Below are 18,999 nucleotides of genomic sequence, written 5' to 3' on the forward strand. Positions count from 1 at the left end.
ATCTCGTGGGCAGCTCAGGGATTCTCTGCTTCTCTCACAGCAGATGCTCCCTTCTCCCTCTGTGAGCAGTTTTCTTCTGATTAGCGATTTCTGTTTGATACAAACTTTAGCCTGTGCAGGGCTTTGGTTTACCGAGACTTCAACATGAGCACCAGATGTCCTTTAAACTTCTACCCCACTACAAAGGAGCAGGGGGTAGACCTGGAGTCAGAACTGTGAATTCAACAGGTAACAACGAATAGGACTAGTACACCTTGATTCAGAACACCATCGAATGCGTACGCTGGCGTCCTGGGTTTCCTTTTAGTTTTCATAATTTTTCATTCTAGACAAAAATCATTTGGAACTGACCAAATAAGGCATAATCTGTTATTCTTCTGACTCAAAGCCTCTCACAGTTAACTTGAAAAACCATAGAAAATTGTAACATTCTCTATATTGCATCCTTACCAATAAATTCACTTCAAACCCAATGAAAAGGATAAAAGAAAATTTGTTTAAAATGTACTAAAGATAATAGAAGCCATGTTCAACATAGGTGGAGAACAACGACATACCCCCCCCCCGCCAAATTAAGAAAAGGTTTCAAATAGTGATCTGCCGTATGAAAAAATAATACCAAGGGGAGTCTGCCAACCCCAAATGGACCAGATTTCCTAGAATCAGTAGTGGTTTTATGTATTAATATGAACATTCTTCCTGCTATCAGGGTAAACCCTTATTAATCTCCTAAATATCTTTCCTCTATTTATCATATTATTGTTATAAAAACATGCCTGAATCCATATTCACTTTATAACTGGAGAGGAAGGCATAAAAACCATGCATTGGAAAAGAGGATAGAGTATGACCTCTCAGTGAGACAAACCTGAGTTCAAATTGGGATGACAATATAATTTATCATCTCAACCCAGACACCTTTTGAGAGTGAAAGCAGTCGATATTAATAAATAACTAGGAAAGCAAGCATAAAAAAGAACTGTTCTGGGCAAACTGAAATGGAAAATCAATCTAGGTCAAATCCTGGTCTGCCACTTATTAACAATTTGACCTTGGAATGACATGTAACATCTTTAAGCTTTAGTTTTTATATCTATAAAACATGAATTTAAAAAAGTATTTCATAATATTTTGTTAAAATTAAATAAACTTATTAATAAGTAGCCAAATATAATAAATATTTAGCACAGTGAATTGTTCAAAGTTCTCAGTGAGTGTGCTGCTGTTGTTGTTATGATTATTATTACCAGTTTTGCCTAGAGATCCCCCTATCCTCATGTTCCATCTCATAAGGATAGCATAGCATTTCTATTTAAAAGTTGTCTTTAAACTCATTGACTTCATCCTGATAGCTTGGACATTTCCAGATGCAGCCTGCCTGGCCAATCCTCTCAGTGATGGCATTGCCCCATCTTTTCTGGGCCAAGGTCCAAAGATCTGGAGAACCTTACCTCAAACACCCATTGTTTGTGAGGGAAATAACAAAGGAGAAGAGTACTCCATGGAGGTTTAGGGCTAAAAAAAGGAATGTTGTCAGAGCCTTTTTGAATAAATACTGTCATTTTAGAACATATATAGGTTGTATTAAAAGATGGGCAGTCTAATAGTTTTATATAAAACTGCTGTCCTTTTCTTGGTTTGTTTCTTATGCAGTGAAGGAAAAAGTTTACCTTATGGTAGCCCACTTGAAAATTAGTCAGAAGTAGGGTTGAAGGCACACATAAATTTTATGGTTTCTGACTAATCACAGAATAGAACCAATATAACCATGTGAAGGTTACAAACTGATGAGTTAACTTGTTTTTTTAGGAGAGGAGCTACTCATTCCCTGTAAAGTCTTTTTTACTTTCCTGAAGGACTCTCGCAATGAGGTTTGGTGGACCATTGATGGAAAAAAGCCAGAGGACACCACTATTGACGTAGCTGTTAATGAAAGGTATCATTGACACAGGCAAGGGGGTGACTAACCCTTGTCCCTCAACCTAATGCCTTCCAGTGTATGCTGATCAATGAGAATTAAAATTCTAATTTTTGCCTATCATTAACAAAAATCAGCAAGATTTTCAAGTCTTTAGTGGCTACACCCCAAAGCAGGATTATTGGACTTGCAATCCAAGCCCCAGATGCCACCTGATGATTACATCTTGATGATACCCACTTGAAGGTAGATGGAATGCATATCCTATATGAATGAAAAGGCCAGGATATAGGGTTATGGATAGATGAAAGCCTGCCAGTGTGGCCCTATTCTCTTTCTCAAGTCTGGAGTCTGGGCCTATGTTTTTGTGCCTCAGATAACTGTGTTAGTTTCTTGTCTTATAGTCGGCATGTATTTCCCGTCTTCCTCCTCTTTCTTAATTTTCATAGCATACAAGTCACATTTTTAATTAATAATAATTTTTAATATTGACTAAATACATTAATGTTCTTTAAATTTTATTTTTTAAATGGATGGGGTAGTAATATAGCTCATTCTTAAAGTAACAAGCTGGGTCATTTTATTCATAAATAAACATGACTTTTTTTGAAGTGGCTTGAGTTGGCAAGGAGAACTGCAACAATTAATAAAAATGAGCAGCTGACTAATTACATGACAAAGTAGTTCTGAAAACTTACGCCTTATCTATCATCTGTGTGTGGATATATCTTAGGCTACTTGAACTTCTACAATTTAAAAGATATTTATTCCCTACTAGTAAACTTAGACTTTATGCAGAAATTATGAAATTTCTTCAGGTACTATGCAAGATACTTAGTCCCTAACTGAGTAGATTTTATAGAAGTAACAATGATAGAACAGAAATGCCAGTATAATGTGATAAATACAGTGAATGGGAAGTATGGAATGTTAAAGAAAGATTTAGTTGGGGATTCCAGTCAGCTTTAGGGGATTCAGTAATGCTTCTCAGATGATACAGAGACTAAATAAAGATTTGAAGGATGAGTAGAAATAAACTAGATAAAGAAATAAAAAGTATGTTCCTGGTAAAAAGAACATCATGTGCGAAGGTGTGGAGGTTTCGAGAAGCAGAACATATTTAAAGATACAGAAGGAGTTTCCTGAAATTGGAGCAGTTTTTGCTGAAGGAATTGATGAAAGATGTGGCTGGAGGCACAGAAGGAGAGTTATTATTTCAGGAATTCTGAACATTGTGCTTTTTTCCAATCCTCATAATAATAATGAATGAATAGTAATGAAAGTCATGTTGTTCTTCCTTGCTGCTCTTGAAACACAAGTCACTGTTCATTGTTCAGCAGTGCAGTTAAGCTTAGGTTAAATCCATCACAGTCCTTAACCAAATTCTCATGACCCACAGTAAACTGCATCACAAGAACCCGGATGTCAGTCAACTGTAGGAGAGAGAATTTTTTTTCTCCTTTTGAGCAAAGTAGTTCAAAGGTATCTTAAATCTTGATCTTAGACCCAAAGCACTTGATCTCTAACTTGCTGAGAATTGGATATATTTATTTTCACAAAGTTTACTTGCTCTGAGAAGTTTCTTCTTTTTAGGATATAACCATGAGGTTTGACCAAAATGTTCCATCTGTGTTCAAAATCCAAGTTTTGGGAATCTCTGAAATGCATCAACTATCACTGTGGGATAATAATAATAATAGCCTAATTAAACATTGTTCTAATACTTGTGCATTAACATACTCAATCCTCAGAATTCTTGAGTAAGTTAATACATGCAGTGCAATATGTAGACATTGCCACTTTCCTCCTTTTCAAAGGAGGAACTAAGATGTGGAAAGATTAGTTTCCGTGCCCAAAGTATATAAGCAATAAGTGGCAAAGCCTGGATCAAACTCCAAAGGGGTCGGGCCTCAGAAACTTCTCTCTAAAATGATGCTGCATCCTACCTCAGATGTTTGAAGATAGGAGACATTTCCCTTTGAAGACAGTTCTGTAGTATGATGCTAACTCTGGGAGTTGATCTACATATCGGGATTGTGTGTAATATAGATGGTGAAGAATGGTATTGGAATCTAGAAGCTAGTCTCCTTTTGTAACTCCTTTTGGATCACAGGCAACTCAGATTATCGACATCCTCACCTAGGAGCTCTGGCCCCTGAGTCTCGCTAATTGTTTGATTTTCTTTCCCCTACTTCTAGTGTAACTCTGAGTTTAACAGAAGATGAGACAAGGACTCAGCTTCTGAGCATCAAGAAAGTTACTGCTGAGGATCTCAAGCGCAACTATGTCTGTCATGCCAGAAATGCCAAAGGGGAGGTTGACAAACAAGCCAAGGTGAAACAGAAAGGTAATGGATGCACTCAGCAGATGAATCTGTGAACTCCAAATGCAACACTGAGGTGAATAAGAAAAAAGGAGAAACTGAGAACGAGAGAGCTCCAGCACTTAGCATATCTGACACATAGTAATGAATTAAAGTTGAATGAAAAAATTTTGAAAGTTTCCATTTATATAAAGATACTCAAAATATTATAATATTTCTTCTAGTTTTAGTATCTTAATGCCCAAATGTGACTTAAAAATTCCATATGATTATGATAATGAAGCATAGTTTTATATCTATACAGTAATGAAAAATAAAGGAAATATTTAAAGCTACCAAAGATTTAATAAAACTGGTAGAGTCACTTGTTGGTGAATTGTAAAGACCCTTTTAGAAATCATTGACGGCAGAGTTTAGGCGTTACAAAAAATGGTCGTACCATATGACTTAATACTTTTGGAATTTTTCCTGAACAACTAACTTAACAGAAAGAGAATTATGTCCCCATCTACATTCTTAGAAGCATTATCTATATAATGAAACATTATAAATAGCAACCATCTAATTGTATGCAAGTAGTTAAGATATAAAATATTCTCAAAAATATAATTTTAAAATGATAATTTTAAACACTATGTGCCAATATTCAAGCAGGTTTATAATATACCACTAGCCACAATTGCTGAAATGAAAATTAATTAAACTATGACTTAAACTGCTGTAAAATGATTTCTATGTCGATATTACTATATTTTCCTACAATAAATAAAAATGATAAAGCTTTCTTGTGTGAGCTGTTGCTCCTGAAGCATATTGTGTCTAAGATCCTCTATGGGTCTCTCACCTAACAAAGAACCCCAGACAATTAATTCTTTCATGAATGTTTTTCAGTGATCTGGATAATAATGATGATGATTCATCACACATGAAGTTAAGCCATTCAGGATTATTCTGGATCCCAGTGTCAGAGCCTATAATGTTTATATAAAAAGTAAAAAATGTTAATTTATAACTGTTGCATTTTTCAATGGGAGTTAAACCTTTTTTTTTTTTTTTTTTTTTTTTTTTTTTTTTGCCGTACACGGGCCTCTCACTGTTGTGGCCTCTCCCGTTGCGGAGCACAGGCTCCGGACGTGCAGGCTCAGCAGCCATGGCTCACAGGACCAGCCACTCTGCCAGCCACTCTGCGGCATGTGGGATCTTCCCGGACCGGGGCACGAACCCACATCCCCTGCATCGGCAGGTGGACTCTCAACCACTGTGCCACCAGGGAAGCCCTTAAACCTTTTTTAAAGCTGATGAGGAAACAGACTTCACTTTAACATTTTATTACAATATAGAAAGTAAAGAGCAAAGGACTGAAGTGTATATGCCTCTTAAGAAGACTTAGTGGATTTGTTCTGAATAGTTAATTGCTTCTGCTCCTCAGAAGCTAGTGTAAAGAGAAAAGACTGAACCCCTTGACGTAAGGCAGTGTTTCCCAGTTACTTCCTAAGAACACTACTAAGACTCTTTATAGTACTGCAATTCATTATTTTTACTCCAGGCACAGATAGCCTATATTGGAATACTGGTTTCTATGTAATCTAATTCTGTGATCTTGGAAAAGTCACTTAACCTCTCTGAGCTTCAATTTCTTTCTATAAAAGTCACAACCTCTCTGAGCTTCAATTTCTTTCTATAAAAGTCACTTAACCTCTCTGAGCTTCAAATTCTTTCTATTTAAAGTAGGCAAAATAATACCACTCCCTCATAAGGTTGTTTTAAAGTACTCAGCACAGTTACTGGCATATATATGTATATACATATTAAATGCTCAATGAATGTTAGCTCATTATTATTACTTCCACACGATTTTCACAGGTATTATTTGACAAATTCTTTTATACTCAAGTATCATTAAAGTCTAGGGTAAGCAAAATCAATCAAGTTAGTTTAGTTCAGGGCCCCTTAGGTTCTTTAATATATTAATATTTGATGTGAATATCTGCAAGGGGTTGGAATATAGTAGGTAGGATTTTTTCAAATATATTTGATTCCAGATTCTTTAAGTATGGAGCATTCTGTGAGATTCATCTTCTGAAGCATGTGTTTTGGGAAACATTATGGAGGAAAACATAATAACATTGTCAGATGGATAGAATCAAAACAATCAATTAAAATAATGTTTAATCTAGGAGTGATGTGGAAGTCTGTCCACCAGAGCTGCTTGAGTAACTCTCCTTTCACAGAAGGCTGTGTTCTCAGTGGTTTAATATGAATGGCATCAGGAATATGGAGTGACAAATGCAGCTACTGGACCAGATGATCTGTGCTGAAATTGCATTAATATTACATATAACCCAGTTGGATCTGTGTACATCCAGTGGTATCAGAGGTGTTGTTTACTTGGATTCTATTCTGGGCCAGCTAATGCTGAAATTCATAGGTGATAGCTATGTTCACATTCATACACTATATGTAGGCGTCTTTCTCTGAATTCTGAATTCATTGACCAAGCATTCTATGTACATCACCAAGATGACAGGAAGAGGCTAGAGCCTAGAATGAGAAGAATTAACTGGGATAGGTCTTTTGACAGCTGCACAATTTCATCTAGTCAGTTAAAGCAAAGTATTAAAGGAAAGGCAGCTAAAGTCAAAATGATAAACATAAGTTTTATAATAGCCGAGTTGTAGGGACTCAGGCACGGTGTAGACTGAACTTTATGAGAACCTGCCAAACCTGTTGCCAAAGAGGTTGTACCATTTTACATTTCCATTAGCGGTGTATATAAATTCCAGGTGCTCTACTTCCTCGCCTACTTTTGGAGTTGTCAAACTTCTAAATTTTGGCCATACTAGTAGATAGGTACAGGTATCACATTGTTTTCAATTTGCATTTCTCAGATACTAATGATATATGTATTACATTACCATGAGCACTTTTTCATGGATTTATTTACCATTATATAATAGTTCTTCTTTTTGTGAGGTGTCCATTTGTTAGGGTTATTTGTTAGTGATTATATCTATATCTATATACCTTTTCTCAGATATATGACTTGTAAATATTTTTATGCAGTTTGTGAATTTTTTCTTTTGATGAGCAGAATTTTTTAAAATTTTATGAAGTCCATTTAATAAATTTCTTCTATTATAGTTAGTACTTTCTAAATCCCATATTAACAATGTTTTATTTATAAAGACTTTTCTTCTATACTTAGGCATATGATCAATTTCTTTTTTTTTTCCCATACAGAAACCAGTTGTTCTAGCCTCATATTGAAAGATCCCTCCTTTTTGTATTGAATTGTTTTGACAACTTGGCCAAGAATAAATAAATAAATAAATAAATGGCTCTTTGAGTGTGGGTCTATTCCTGCATTCCCTATTGTGTTATATTAATCTGTTTATGTATCTTTAGTCCATTACTACTTTGTCTTGATTAACAACTTTAAAGTAAGTCATGAAATCATATACTTTATGTCCTTCCCTCCATTTTTTTCTTTTCCAAGATTGATTTGACTATTTTAGGGACCAAATATTTTTTCATATGGATTTTAATATCAGCTTGTCAATTTCTACATAAAGCCTCCTGCAGTTTGATTGGGATTGCATTAACTTATAAGTTGATTTGGGGATAACTGAAATTTTACCAATATTGAGTTTTTTAATCCATTAACGTGGTGTAGCTCTCAATTTATTTAGGACTAATTGAATTTTCTCAGCAATGCTTTTTTTTTTCTTTTAGTTTCGAGTGTACAGGTCTTTTACACGTATAGTTAAATTTATCACTAACTATTTTGTTGTTGATGCTATTACAATGATATTTAAAATTTTTCATTTTCAAATTTCTCATTGATAAAAAATAAACATGAAATTAATTTTTATGGCCCTTTGACTTTTCTAAGTTCACCAAAAAATAGGGTTTCTGTTTGTTTTGTTTTTTCAGCATCTTAGCATTTTCTACACACTTGATCATGTCACACACAAATAAATAGACTTTTACTCCTTCTCTACACTTAATACTTTTGATGTCTTTTTCCTGACTATTTCACTCTTTCGGACCTCCAGTAGCCTAATCAGCAGAAATTGAGAACAGCCGTCTTTGCATTGTTCCCTATCTTAGAAGGCAAATATTCAGTTTTCATGATACGTATGATGTCATTTGTAGGTTTTTGTAGATAACCTTTATGTACATGAGGGATTAATCTCCTGTTTTTGGTTTGCTGAGAGTTTTGTTTCATTTTGTATTGTTTTTATAATGAATGTCTATTGAAATTTGTCAAATTTTTTTCTTATCCATTGAGAAGTTCATATAATCTTTCTCTTTAACTCGGTTAATGTTAAACTTTGCATTGATTGATTTCAAAATGTTGATCCAACCTTTCATTTCTGAGATAAACCCCAACATCATCATGATTTATTAACCATTTTTAAATATACGTGCTTTATTTGCTAATATTTTTAGAAGATTTTTGTTTATGTTAGGGATTTTGCTCATATATTTGTTCATGAGGGATAATGGACTGTGATTTTCTTTTCTTGTAATGCCATTGACTAGTAAAAATGTCATGTTGGCCTCATGATATGAGTCAGTTGATGACCCCTCCTTTGCTATTATCTGAAAACTTACGTGTAAAATTGATATTACTTCTTACTCGAATATTTGAAGGGAATACCCATGAAACTATCTGGGCTTGGTGTTTTCTTTATGGGAAAGCTGTTAATTATGAATTCAGTTTCTTTAGTAATTATCTGGATATTGTTTCTTCATGTGACAATTTGGGGAATTTGTCTTTCAGAGAAATTTTTCTGTTTCATCTAAGTTGTCACATTTTTGGCATAATTTTTTTACGTTACTTTTTATCTTTTCAATGCCTGCAGGATTTGTAGTGATTCTCCCTCTGTCATTCCTGATATTAGCAATTTATGTTTTCACTCAATTTGCTCATGACTCAAGAAAGATGTTTTCCAATTTTACTGATTTTTTCAATGAACAAAGGTGTTTTCTTTTATTTTTCTCTATTTTGTATTTTATTCATTTTACTCTGATTTTTTTTCTTTTTGCTTACTTTGCATTTAATATGCCCTTCTTTTCTCTCAACTGAACATGAAAGCATGTCATTGATTTTAAATAATCCTTTTTTACAATATAAACATTCAGAGCTATAAATTTCCCTTATAAGACCACTTTAGCTGAAACAAACAAATGATGAAATCTTGAAGTTTCCTTATCATTCAGTTCAAAATATTTTAATTATCCTTTTACTTATGTTTCCCCCATGGTTTAGTTAGAAATGTGTTACTTAATTTACACATTTGGGAATTTTCCAGATAACATTTTTTATTACATTATGTATTAAAATGTTTTTGAATTTTAGAACTGACTTTATTTTCTCTCAATCTTGATAATTTTTGATATTTCCTATTGTCATTTAAGTCTAGGTAATTTTTTTTTAAAAATCAGCAATGGATATTAAAAGGCAGGGAAAGGGTACCTCTGACTTAGAACTACCTGGGAAGACTGTATAGTGAAGTGGAAGGAACATGGGATTTGGTGCTAGACAGACCTCAGTTCAAGTTCTGACTCTGATGCAGACTGTGTATATGAACTGGTTCAAGGCTTCCATTTTTCCTTCTTTTGATCCCAGCTCTCAGTGTGTCTGTGAGACTGGAGGGAGCAAGTAACAAGTACTTAGCACAGTTTGGCACATTTGATTCTAATTTCTAATTTAATTCCTTCATGGCCAAAAAAATATAGTCTGCATCATTTCACTTCTTTTAAGTTTATAGGTGCTTCTTTTATTTTTTTAATTCCCAGCAGATTGTCTATTTTGGTGAATGTTTCACATGCACTTAAAAAGGATGTATATTCTGCAGCTTTGGTGTTCTATAAATGTCAACTGAGTCAATTGGTGTCAGTGAAGTTCAAGTCTTCTATATGTTTATTGATTTTTAAAAATCTGCTAATATTTCATCTTTTGAGAGAAAGCAGTGTTGAAATTTTTACATAGAATTATGTTTTTTTTTCTAATTCTCCATTCAGTTCTGCCATTTGCTTCACATTATTTTGGAATTGTGTTTTTAGATACATACACATTCAAGATTGTTATGTCTTTTCATTGAATTGACTCTTAAATTATGGCATGTCTATTTTGGTTAATATTCTGTGTCTGATATTAATTTAGCCACTCCAGATTTCTTATAGTTAGTATTTGTATTGTATATCTTTTTCATTCTTTTGTTTTATCTATCAGTGTCTTCATATTTAATGTACATTTCTTATAGACAGCATATTATTGGGTTTTGATTTTAATACTGTATGATAATTTCTGCCTTTTAATTTATATGTTTAATCCATTTGTCTTTAATGTAATTATTAGTATTATTGGCTTCAAGTCTACCATCTTACTATTTGTTGTCTACATTTACATCTATTGTTTGCTTTTTTCTCCTTCCCTGCCTTCTTGTGGATTAATTGATAATTTCTTAGTATTCTATTTTATCACCTCTTTGGCCTACTGGCTTTACCTCCATGTTTTGTTTTGTTTTTTTCTATAGTATTTACAATATTTATCTTGAACTTATCACAATCTGCCTTGAATTAATCACTTTACATATTTTATAAGAACCTTAAAGTGGTATACTTCCATTACTTCTCTCCTGCCTTTTGTTTTATTGTTATAATACATTTCAGTTCTGCATTTATTATAAATGCCACAATACATTGCTGTATTTTTTGCTTTAAATAAGTATCCTTTAAATACATTAAGAACTGAGAAAACATTTTTATATTTATTTACGTATTTTCCATTTTTGGCACTATTCATTCTTGGTAACATTTTAGTCTGAAAAACTATTTAGTATTTCTAGTGGTGCACATCTGCTGGTGACAAATTCTCTCAGCTTTGTTTTAATCTGAAAGTATCTTATTTCATCTTAATCTTTATATTTCAACACTTTATTAAGAAAGTTTTCAAATACATGGAAGATTTGAAAGAATTATACAATGAACGATCATATATCCTACCTAGATTCTATCATTTTGCTGTCTTTGCTTTATCACATATCTATCCATCTATCCATTCCTGTATGTAAACATTAATGCATCTTATTGTTGATGCCTTTAAAGTAGTTACAGACATGAGTAAAATTTATCACCTAAACCTTTAAGCATCTTATATTATCCAAATTTTAATATTTATTTACAGTTCTCTTGATTTTTTTTGAGGTAAAACTTGTGTAGGGTGACAAATTGCAAAATACAAGTGTATAATTTGACAATTTTTAAGAAATGCATATATATGTATGTGTGTAACCTAAAATCAAGATATAGAATGTTATCACCATAGATAATAACCTTTCATTCCTTCTCCTTATCAGTCAATCCCTGCTACTCCTACCTCCCCCACCACTGGCAAGGCAATGTTCTGATTTTCCTTATCAGAATAGATTATTTTTTCCTATTCTAGAACTTAGGATACCTAGACCTATACAGAATGCACTCTTGTGTAGAGCTTCTTTCATTCAGAAAATATTCTTAATATTCATGCCATTGTATCAGTCATTAGCTCCTTCTGTTTGCCAAGGAATGTTTTTTTAAAAGAATATATCACAGCTTATTTATTCATGCTCTGGGTGGAGGACATTTGGGTTGTTCACAGTTTTGAATTGAGCTTCTGTTAATATTCTTATCCAAGTCTCTTTATGGACTTTTATTTTTACTTCTCTGATCTGAATATCTACTGTGGAACTACTGGCTTAGTTTTATCAGAAACTGCCAGACCTTTCTTCCCAAGTGGTAGTATCATTCTGCACTCTCACCAACAGTGTATTCACATCTTTGCCATTTGGTGTTGTTAATCTTAGTTTTAGCCATTTTGGTGAGTTCATGGTAGTACCTCACTGTAGTTTTTATTTTTCATGTCACTGATGACTAAGATACTGTGTACATTTTAATATGCTTATTAGTCATTGGTATCTTCTTTTGTGATATGACTATTAAAATATTTTGTTCATTTTATAAGTGAGTTGTTTGTGTTTTCATTATTGAATCTTAGCAGTTCTTTTTTCTATCCTGGATACCAGTTCTTTGTCAGATAGATGCTTTGCAAATACCTTCTCCCAGTCTGTGTCTTGCCAGTTCCTTTCTTCAGTGGTATATTTTAGTGAACAAAGGTTATTACTCTTGATGAGGTGTAATTTATTAATGTTTTCTTTAATGGTATTGTGTTCTGTGTTCTAAGAAATGCCCTCAAGTCATCAAGCTTCATCTTTTTATGGGGGAGTCTATGATCCATCTCCAATTATTATTATTTCTAATGTATTTTGTGAGGTAGGGATTGAAGTTTATCTTGTGTTATATGGATATCCAGTTCCAGCACAACTTGTTGGAAAGATTTTTATTTCCTCATTATGTTGCTCAGGTGCCTTTCACTGCATACATAACTTTAGATTGGAAGTGTTCTTTTTCTTTTTATTCTTTCAGCCTTTTGAAGGTGCAATTCCATTGTCTTATGGCTAATATTATTTCTAATATGAATCAGGCAGGGTTTTCTTTTTAATCATTTTTCCCTTTATGTACGCCCCCTCTCTTTTTCTTTGGCAGGTTTTAAGACTTTCTCTTCTTCATTGATTTTCAAAAATTACATCATGATACACTTTGCTGTAGTTTTATTTGTATATATCTTCTTTAAGGTTCTTTATACTTCTTAGTTCTGTGAGTATATTTTTTATTTAATTTGAAAACACCAGCCATTATTTCTTCAAGTATGTTTTGCTCATTCTTTCATTTATTCATCCTTTCCTTTTCTTCTAGTACTTCAGTTATATTTAGGATAAACCCCTCAGCATTGTCCCACATGTCACTGAGGTTCTCGTTATTTCTTTTCGTCCTTTTTTTCACTCTGTGTTTCACTTAGGATAGTTTCTGCTGACTATTTCTTTCTTGATATCTAATCTGCAGTGTTTTTAATTTCAGGATTTTCTTTTTCAGTTTTTGAATTTATATTTCTCCATCAAAATATCTGTACTGATATTTCCTATTTGCTCTTATAATGTTCATGATCCTTTTTTTAATTCAACAGATATATTTATAATACTCATTTTAAAGTATTTATCTCCTAATTCCACATGATAGCCATTTTTATTGGCTATCTTTCTTCTGATTATGGGTCCTTTTTTTGGCTTTTTTTCTGTCTAGTTTTTTTTTTTTTTTTTTAATCCTATACTGGACATTATAGATTGTACACTATTGACTGTCTGAATTTTATAAATGCTTGTGAATTTTTGTTCTAGCAGGTAGTTAATTTACTTGCATAACATCTTGCTTATTTGAAGCATCTTGCTTATCTTTCTAGAGTAGGTCCAAACTAGGCTTCTCTCTAAGGCTAGATTGGACATATTTCTAAGGCGTATACTATCTGGGATCTCTACTTAATACTTGGGGAACTAAATAAAGTTTCTTCAGTCTGGGTGGTCTTAATTCAAATGTCTCTCAGCCCTGTGTTTGCTCCTAAGTTGTTCAGTTCCCAACTCTTTAGCAGTCATTTCTTCCCTGGTGGTTTTTCTTTCACTGGTAGCTCTTCCTTGCCTGACCCTGAGAAGTGTCACTCTTTGTATTTTTCCAAAGACTTGTGGATTTCTAGAGATCTTTGTCTACATAGTTTACTTCTTTCCAGTACCCAGGTCTACAAATGCAGTAGTCATGAACTCTACTTTCGGTTTCCTCGCTCAGTGTATATACTGTGTGTCTGTGTCACAGTCCCCAAAGTGCCATTAGGCAAAAAGCCAGGGAGATCGTGAGCTTACCTTTTTGTATCCTATCCTATGTGATCTCACAGATCACACTCCTACACAACCAGTTATCCAAATTTGAAAAGTTGTTATTTTAGATATTATGGAGAGAAGGCTACCCCAATCACTTCTCTAAGATCAGAAGCTGAAGTCCAAAATACACAAATTTTAACACACTATGATAGCCAAACAAATCAGGTGGTTAGCTGGAAATCTGGGCTCTGGAGCCTGCCATTACATTGCAAAAGGAATGGAGGGAATTCTGATTCAGAGAGTAACAGCAGAGCAAATTGCTAAATTTTACTCCCTCCTGAATCAAATTATCAGTGAGATCAAAGATAGAAGCAGTTTAGGAGTCCAATTTGGTCAAAATACATCACTCCTTTTGATTGGAAACCCTTTGGTTTGGGATTGCTCAGAGGATCAGTATGGGGCAGACAGAAAATGTGGGCTAAGGGTCATCCTTTCCCTACAAGGCGACAAAGCTGTATTTGAAAGCTTCTTAGAGCACTTCCTGAATGTGATTCAAACCATTTAGAAATTCAGACTTGTGAATTATTTATCTTAAGAGTTCAATTAGTTAAATAACATTAGGAACTTCTTGATATCATCAAGATGGTCCAAAAAAAAAACAATCTGTAAATATGACACATATAATTGTATGACACAAAATTTAAAAAAGTTCTACTAGAAATAAAGTAGGCAGTAGTAAAATGAATGTGACAGAGGGAAAGCCATGAGTATAATTTATCTCTTGATCACTAAGCAAGGTAACTATTGATATTTTAAAAAAATCCATTTCAGGTTAGTGCATCCACTGACCTCTTTTATTTTTCCTTATTGTGAAATGTTCACCCAGAGGGAGCCAAAATAACTGAGCAAATAATGAAGATGACAGTGGGAATTAACCCAGTATGTTGTTAACATGTACTCAGAAATACCAAGGACACAGCAATTTTCATGCCAGCTACTCAGATTGATCTTAGTAAATTCTCATCAACTGCACTGACACAGCTTCTGGCATTTTATCATGGGACTTTTCTTATTTTAAAGCACCATTGTTCATGGGATGAGTACAAGAGTACCTAATAATTCTGCACTGCAGAGTCCCAGGCTGTATCTACATCAGAATTATACCCAGAATTTAGGATAATGAACTCGAAACTTAATGATTATTGCCTTTAATAAGAGAACTTCAGACTCCACTCCACGCTGCTCAACTTTTTCCCCTTAGAATAGCTACCTGTTTTAAAAGGGATTTTTCCACTAATATATGATCAATAATTGAACTTCATTATAGTGTTGTGCAAAGATCTCTAAACTTTGGAGTCAGGAAGGCTTGATAACAATCCCAGCTTTGAAGAAAATTTTTCTATGCCTAGTCCAGGCAAACACTTAACACCTATGATGTTCAGGTGCTCAAAGGGGCCTTTTCTCACCACCATACCTGATATACCTCTCCTGCCCCAACTCCCCCACCCCAGGTCACTCCATCACATTATCCTGGTTTATTTCCTTTATAACACTGATCACTGTCTAAAAGTAACGGTCTTATTTATTTATTTCCACATTTACTTCCCTGCATTAGACTGTTAGCCCTAAGAGGGCAGAGACCCTTCCTGTCTTATCTACCATTATAACCTCGACAGCTTCTAGCATATAGTAGATGTCAGTAAGTAACTGTCAAATCAACTAATACATAATTTAAGCCATTTCTGCTTCAGATCCAATAAATATTTTGTTCCATCTCAAACTCTTAAGTTTCATTTTCACAAGCTAATAAAACAGCCAAATGAAGTTACTAATACATAGTATAGTACTAGATTTATTTTAAATATCCCAAAAGTGTGTAGTGTTATATCAATAGATGCTTATTCAGATCCTAGAAATTCTCAGGATAAGATGGATGAAGCAGACATAGTCTCTACCTAGAAGACTGCAAATGTATAGTTTAATGGGGAGTGAGAAAGGGTGGAGAAGCAGGCTTGTAGAATGTGTATCCTAGTAATGTAGACCTGAGAGATACTTTCAGGGCCAAGCATACTCAGCATTTGGTGGATACCCTCATTTTCTGCTCAATTATAATAAGATTTTTGAGGCCTATTGCCAAATATAAAGAAAAAAGAATTAAATTTCTTCCATATGGCACTGGACAAGAGGAGGAAATTAAGACTGATATAAACACATTAAAATTTTTTTCTCAATTCAACTGCTCCAGCAATTAAAGTTCTACCAATATCATGGGCTGGTCCAGGTAAGAGATGCACAAACAGAGGATGGAGTTACTTTTCAAAAATATTTTGAGGAGATTCAGATGTCAGTTTGTGAGTTTAATTGGATGACCTTTTAAATTCTTCTCAATGACAAGATTCTGTTTTAATTTGTATATCATCAAATCCTATTCAAATCATCTAATAATTAAAAAACACCTTCTGTGCCACTTTCTGGAAACAAAAAGATAAATATGCCACAGCCTAGTATTAAAACATAGTGCTTAACCTCTACCATGTTATCTTGTTCACACAGGTAAGTCAGATTCATGGCTCAGCTGCTTGGCGTAAACAGCTATTTACAGGATGATGGATCACCAAAATCATCACGTACAAATCAGTTTGTTTCTTTGTTTTTAATTCCAATGCTAGCTCCAAGATACACAGTGGAACTGGCGTGTGGTTTTGGAGCCACAGTCCTACTGGTGGTGATTCTCATTGTTGTTTACCATGTTTACTGGCTAGAGATGGTCCTATTTTATCGGGCTCATTTTGGAACGGATGAAACCATTTTAGGTGAGTAATGAAAGTTTGTTGTAAATCTCCCTACTGTCATCTTTAGAAAACATGTTGGCTTGATAAAACCTAGATTAAATGGAAGTTGTAATTAGACTACCTTTTGTTTCAGCCCTTGCTATTGAAAATCTTCCTAATGCATATTATTCTGCTTTCTTAGGTCAATATGTGATTTAGTTTAGATCAGCACTATTCAAATAGAAATACAATGCAAGCCACATACATAATTTAATGTTTTTCTAGTGTTCACATAAGAAAAAGTAAAAGAAAAAGTGAAAATAATTTTAATAATATCTTATCTAATTTAATATATAATTAATATATAATTTATATATTATATATAATTAATATATCATTTAATATATCATTTTTAGCTTGTAATTAGTATTAAGTTAATAGAGATATTTTAGTCTTATTTTTGGTACTAAAAATCTTCAAAATTCAGTATGTATTATATTTTACACATATAGCATACCTCAATTCAGACCAACTGCATTTCAAGTGCTCAATAGCCACTTGTGGCTTGTGGCTACTATACTGGATCCTGCATGTCCACACTCTTTGTAACCACAGGTGATCCATGTACCAGAAACATCACATGGGAGCTTACTAAAAGGAGAATCTAAAGCCTAACCCCTACTCTGAATCAGAAGCTATATTTCAACAGTATCCCGAAATGATTCATATATACACATTCAAGTTTAAAGAGCACTGTTCTAGTGCATATGTGCCTGGTGACAAGAATGAAACATTTAACCTATAGATTCTTAGACCCATCCCATAAAGATTCTCATTGAGTGGGCTTGTGGAAGAGACACAGAATCTGTATTTTTAATGAGAGGTGATTTTTATAATTAGGCAATTTTGAGAAAGATTGATTCATTGAATCTAAGTATATTTTTAATCGTAGATATTTTCAGGTGTACATAATTAGACAGTTTCTCAAGGTTTTGCTCAATTTATAATTCTAACTTATTAGTAAGTGACATACTAGGACAGGAACTAGAAATTTTCTGCATGCTATTATTGCCAGCACCTCTGATTGAGTATTTGCTTCCTGATTCTGTTAATTCATAGTTGAATGAGCCAAACCTCACTCATTCTCCACTACAAAATCTGAACTCAGTGAGATGAGAGGAGAAGGCACATCAGATGAAATTTTCAGTTACACCTTAAAATAGTCATTTTGCCTGGACACCTGTCACAGGTGGGAAATCACACTGAAATCTGTCAGCTAATTTATATAAGTAAAAAATGAAAATGTCTAATATTCAAAAGTTTGATTTCAGAAAAAAATGCAATACTATTGAGGAACATTCCTAATTTATATTGGATCTGTGTTTTCTGTTTTTTTTTTAAATTTTTGCTAGATGGGAAGGAATATGATATTTATGTATCCTATGCAAGAAATGCTGAAGAAGAAGAATTTGTCTTACTGACCCTTCGTGGAGTCTTGGAGAATGAATTTGGATACAAGCTGTGCATCTTTGACCGAGACAGTCTGCCTGGGGGAAGTAGGTATTTCAGATGAATAGAGGTGATGCTACACTTAAAGGCAGAGAAGATCCTTAGCTTTGGGTCATGTACAACAGTCCTGGTACAGCTCTATGTTGGCATCTTTGGACATTTAAATGTCCAAGGCTTTGATGTAATAGACAGACTCTAGGAATAAATCTACATTGTAAGATGTAGACTATAAGTACAGTTTATGGTATTAAAATATTTTCCCAGGTAAGCTTTAAAAACTTAGTGTCAAAAGAGTGTAGATGCACGGTGGATTAGATCTCTAAGTGCCACAGCTTTAAACATTTTGTTTACTCACATTTAGATTTTTAGAAGGTTTAGCTAATTTGCATTAATCTGCCTCCAATTTTTTCATAAAGACTGAGTTTAAACAAAACACTTTTATAAAGACTGAGGTTTACTCAATTTTACTAAATATGAGGTGCAGAAGAGAGTGCATGGAATCCTTCTTTATATTACTTACTGATAGTAAGTAGAATGTTTCTCTGTGGCATTTGCTAATGTCCTTTTCTTCACCCTTGTTTTCTGGCAAACCAGTGCTACTCAAATCCCCCCTTTTCTTGTGTCTGTTTCTTCCTTTCTATCAGATTACACATTTGAGATAAGCTTAACGTTTTACAAAGGCCAGTATATTCTAATAGGTTTTTAAAAAGTTCGAAATGCTGAATG

General features: G+C 33.7%; 1 protein-coding gene across 2 annotated transcripts in view; it reads left to right on the forward strand.

The window, feature by feature from the left end:
* The window catches only part of IL1RAP (interleukin 1 receptor accessory protein), a gene marked incomplete at its 3' end in the record, with an annotated part of 125,077 nt that overhangs the window by 96,151 nt on the left and 9,927 nt on the right, over nucleotides 1-18,999 (forward strand). For both annotated transcript variants that reach the window (XM_081234399.1, XM_081234400.1), the window contains exons 7-10: nucleotides 1,810-1,936; nucleotides 4,117-4,265; nucleotides 16,663-16,806; nucleotides 18,177-18,320. In XM_081234399.1, coding sequence (XP_081090525.1) covers nucleotides 1,810-1,936; nucleotides 4,117-4,265; nucleotides 16,663-16,806; nucleotides 18,177-18,320 — 564 coding nt within the window. The remainder of the gene's footprint in view (nucleotides 1-1,809; nucleotides 1,937-4,116; nucleotides 4,266-16,662; nucleotides 16,807-18,176; nucleotides 18,321-18,999) is intronic.

Source organism: Mesoplodon bidens, assembly GCF_964165515.1.
Source record: "Mesoplodon bidens genome assembly, chromosome: 5".
Lineage (NCBI taxonomy): Eukaryota > Metazoa > Chordata > Mammalia > Artiodactyla > Ziphiidae > Mesoplodon > Mesoplodon bidens.